Source organism: Cebidichthys violaceus, unplaced genomic scaffold (assembly GCF_023349555.1).
Source record: "Cebidichthys violaceus isolate CVI_PGR_0920_01 unplaced genomic scaffold, fCebVio1.0.p SCAF_21, whole genome shotgun sequence".
Classification (NCBI taxonomy): domain Eukaryota; kingdom Metazoa; phylum Chordata; class Actinopteri; order Perciformes; family Stichaeidae; genus Cebidichthys; species Cebidichthys violaceus.
Window position 1 is genome coordinate 11,855,474 of NW_027176384.1, and position 4,014 is coordinate 11,859,487.

Sequence of the window (4,014 nt, forward strand, 5' to 3'; positions counted from 1 at the left end):
TCGTTGCGCGTTTCATACCTTATTAAGGTGTTTTTTTTATTTCTGGGAACATTACGCATTTTGTTTTTTGTGACCTGTTTGATCACTAAGTCTGGGAGCAAGCGGAGATGTGCGGGACAAACGATCTGCCGAATGAAGGTTAATTTTGCAATTTTAACATACAAAAAAAAAGGGCTTTAATTCTACTCTAAGACATCTAAACACATGTTGAGAGTTTGCAGTGCAGCTAGGCCTATAGTAAATGTGATTTCAGATTGAATACCCAATTTAAACTACGTACATGCTATTGTAAAGACAGATTTAAAAAGTACAGGCTGTGTTACAATAAGGTGGTGGAAGTGTCAACCAGCTGGGAGGGATGTTTCTCAACGGCAGACCTCTCCCAGAATCCAAGAGGAGGAAAATGATTGAACTGGCCACGGAGGGAGTCCGACCGAACCAGATCTCCAGGATACTTCGGGTACGCAAAACAACAGAGTTGCACAACTTACCACATTTAGTGGCTCGGATTTAGTTGAGAAGAAGTTGGTCAAAGCGTCCTGTTGCGTTAATATTCACGCGCACAGGTCACGGTTAGCACACACAAAACGTCACTCGAACCCTCTGCGTATTTCAGGTGTCCAGCGGGTGCGTCAGTAAGATCCTGAGTCGCTACCGCCGCACTGGACTCCTGGAGCCCAAAACCATTGGAGGCAGCCGGCCTCGGCTTCTCACCCCCGGTGTCATCTCCACGATCATCCAGTGCAAAAGGGAAAACCCAACCATTTTTGCTTGGGAAATCCGAAAGCGGCTAGCAGCAGCGCGGACATCCAAAGCCTCCAAAGTTCCCAGCGTAAGTGAGCTTGAAATTCACGTTTCATTTGACGAAACTTATAATGAGCCACCATGTGACATGGTGCCTTTTGGCACACTGTGTTCTGCAAGGTGTCGTCCATAAATCGGATTCTGAGAAGGATTCACTTGGACCACGGGCCGATGTGCATAAAGATCAATGCGCACGTCAGGACTGAGCAGGGTAGGTCACCTGTAAAGGTCAACAATGAAAATAGTCATTATGAGGATTACAGTCGCAAAATGCAATTTTCCTAAAAAAAAGAAAGTAATCTGACGACTTTTACTAGTTTAAAAGCTTTCATCACAAAAATGCTGTATATCGAAGTACCTAACAAGGAGATATGGGTTATACTGTAGGTCTAACCAGCATATCATCCATGATTTATGGCAAGCTGATGTAATATTTGTATATCCTACAGATTTTGATTCCCTGATTCAAGAAGAAGTGAGAGAGAGGAAGACGTCTGAGACAGCATGTCGTATTGACCAGAAGCCTGAAGGCGTCCAGCACCGAAACCGCACCACCTTCACCCCGGAGCAGAGCGCGGCACTCGAGCAAGGTGACTTAATAAGATCTTTAAATGTCCACGCACGTCTCGAGCAATCTCCCACTCAGAAGCTCAGTTACATACACGTTTCTGTCTCCTGGATCAGAATTCTCTCACAGCCAGTATGCGGATATGTACACGAGAGAGAAACTGTCAGCTGAGATCAAACTTCCCGAGGACACCATCAAGGTAGAGTCGTCATTTTGAATCACCAGTGTGTCGATACGGGATCAAAAGCCTCATCTCTCTCTCTCTCTCTCTCTCTCTCTCTCTCTCTCTCTCTCTCTCTCAGGTCTGGTTTTCAAACAGACGGGCTAAATTAAAGAGGGAAGCCAAACACAGGAGTGAGACGCAGAGTAAGTGTGTCTGATTTCACCAAAATGCAAAACTAAAACACCTGATTTTGCAGAAACCCTTCTGAAGTTTGAGAAAGTAAACTAATTGTTGAATTCCTTCAATGTGACATACAGGTGTGACATCCGTCTCAGTCCAGCCCTCGTTCCTCCATCAGCCTCATGACATGATGGCCCAGACCATGCCAGACAAGACTCCACTGGATCACCACAGAGAAAGGTTCCCTCTCCCTTTGGTTCACCATCACACTGACACGAGGACATCCCTCCCTGCGACTCAGTGCTGGAACCAGCAGGGGATTTCTTTCACCTGGGGCCAGCTTCAAACCGACGAGAGGTTCGTATTTGCTCAGCAGCCCTGGGACGTGAATCGCTACCTGGACTAAACGTGTGGCCTAACATTTATGAGCATGTCTGTAGAGTTAGAGTGCAGCTCAATTTCAGGACTGGAGGGACACAATCTAACCAGAAGGGGGCGACAGAGGACTGGAGCTCCAATCTTGTCCCTAATACTTGCAAATTCCCTGCAGATTCACTCATTACTATTACTTCAATTAATAAGATCTAGCATAAGAATAAATATCTTAAATATTGTTCTAAACTCATTGGTTACGTCAGACAATACAGACAGATCTTATTCCACTAAACTGACAAAGTTAAGACACAGAGTGCTGAATAAAGCTGGATAGAAAAGAGGGGTTATGTTTCTTTTTTTAGAAGTGATGATTGGTTTTTATTTATGCGAGTTTCCAGGAAATAAGGTAGGCTATTATAAGGAGCGATTGAGCCAATGCACACAGGTTCTGCTTGAAAGGGTGTGGACTTAAAAGGGGTCCATTTACTGCTAATAGAGTATATCAAAACAGAAATCATATTTGGATATTTGAGCATAACTTTAACTGGATGCCCTGCAGCGTTGTGACATAAATCCTAACTCCATGGATCATTTAAGGTTAGCACTGGGTTATGTGGATGTTATCTCTTTTATATAGCCGTGGGCTTGCTGTGTGTTTCAGTTGCAGGAGGAGGTAAAAGGCTCTCATCCAAGTGTTCCTTCCAGGGAATGCCAGTGGGAAAATCTATAAAAGCATAGCTTCAAAAAGTCTAAACATGACCTGATATCTGCTCCGCTCCGTATCAGCTTTTATGACTGCAACAGGGCAGAGGCATCGAGTTCCTTTACATCCCTTTACTGCAGCAAAGAGACGGTGAGACTCTGAGCTTCTCGATAATTGGTCACCCGGGGGAAAGGTTGCGATCAGAAGGCGAACAGCTCGGTCAGCAGAATGGAAGCAGCCTACTGGCAAAGTGCTGACCTGTCGGATTTAACGCAATGAAGCCAGATAGGTAAATGACATCTCCACATGGCCGTGTGCGTTTGTATTGTGATTTAACACCGCAATGGTAAATCACCCACAAGTCTTTTAAATAGATTTAGTTCAGATTATGAAATGGGAACACGATTTTTCTATTTCCGACCCTCTAAAGCCGAGGCCGGGTTTAGTGTCGCCGATATGCTAAGCTTATAAATGACTTGTGACCCCTGCAATGAGTATCGAGCCGCTCCAGGAGTGAAGCGCTGCTAAAGCATCAGTATTCAAAATCGAATACATGTTAACAACGTCAACACACGGCCCATTGCATCTGCAGAAGAGCACTTTTACTTTTGATACTTTCGCACAATTGCTTTTAATAGTTCTGTATTCAAGTTTCTTTAAAATTACGTAATATATACCAGAGTTCCTCTTGAACCACTGGTTAAGTTTCACTCTCAATATAACATCTTGACACAAAAATGAATGTTACATCTGGAGCATTAACCATATCTAATCTCACATTGAGCAACTCAAAGTTTCAGAGCCGCTGAGAAGTTTATCCAGGAGTTCATATTTGTATCTCACTGAAATATGGGGTGTCCAAAATTTGTAATCTAAATGTTCCTTCCGACACGTTATTATTCATCCCCTTCAGTGGCTGTATGGATGACCCTTGTTGCTTTCAGCCACTTGGGAATATTTATCATGCACTAGAATTTGCCGCTCTGAGTGATAGAGAGAGTAAACTGCCAAAACAGTAAGTGTGCGCTTCTGGCATATTCCTTTCAACATCTCGCACACGGGAGAAAAGCCGAGAAGGGAGAAGGGTGGAGAACAAAGCCAAGTGTAACGTCAAGTCGTTTATTAAAATAGTAATAATACAAAAGGCTGGAAAATTCAGAAAAAGGTCATCGATATATAAAACAACTCACTAACACAAAATAGCAGCTGTTATATTTAAAG

The 4,014-nt window shown here is 43.5% G+C and overlaps 1 protein-coding gene across 1 annotated transcript; it reads left to right on the plus strand.

Moving 5' to 3' along the window:
- Window positions 1-2,390, plus strand: pax4 (paired box 4). Its single transcript, XM_068716822.1, has 8 exons — window positions 1-138; window positions 330-460; window positions 617-832; window positions 925-1,015; window positions 1,254-1,394; window positions 1,489-1,571; window positions 1,675-1,738; window positions 1,853-2,390. The coding sequence occupies exons 1-8, from the start codon at window positions 108-110 to the stop codon at window positions 2,119-2,121; spliced, it is 1,026 nt and encodes a 341-aa protein (XP_068572923.1). The 5' UTR covers window positions 1-107; the 3' UTR covers window positions 2,122-2,390.
- The last annotated feature ends 1,624 nt before the right edge of the window (window positions 2,391-4,014 follow it).

Excerpts from the sequence above, each read along its gene's own strand:
- pax4 (XM_068716822.1), top strand. The coding sequence starts at position 108 with ATGTGCGGGACAAACGATCTGCCGAATGAAG. Across the intron at positions 461-616 it reads AGATCTCCAGGATACTTCGG|GTGTCCAGCGGGTGCGTCAG; the intron begins GTACGCAAAACA and ends TGCGTATTTCAG. Across the intron at positions 1,572-1,674 it reads TTCCCGAGGACACCATCAAG|GTCTGGTTTTCAAACAGACG; the intron begins GTAGAGTCGTCA and ends TCTCTCTCTCAG.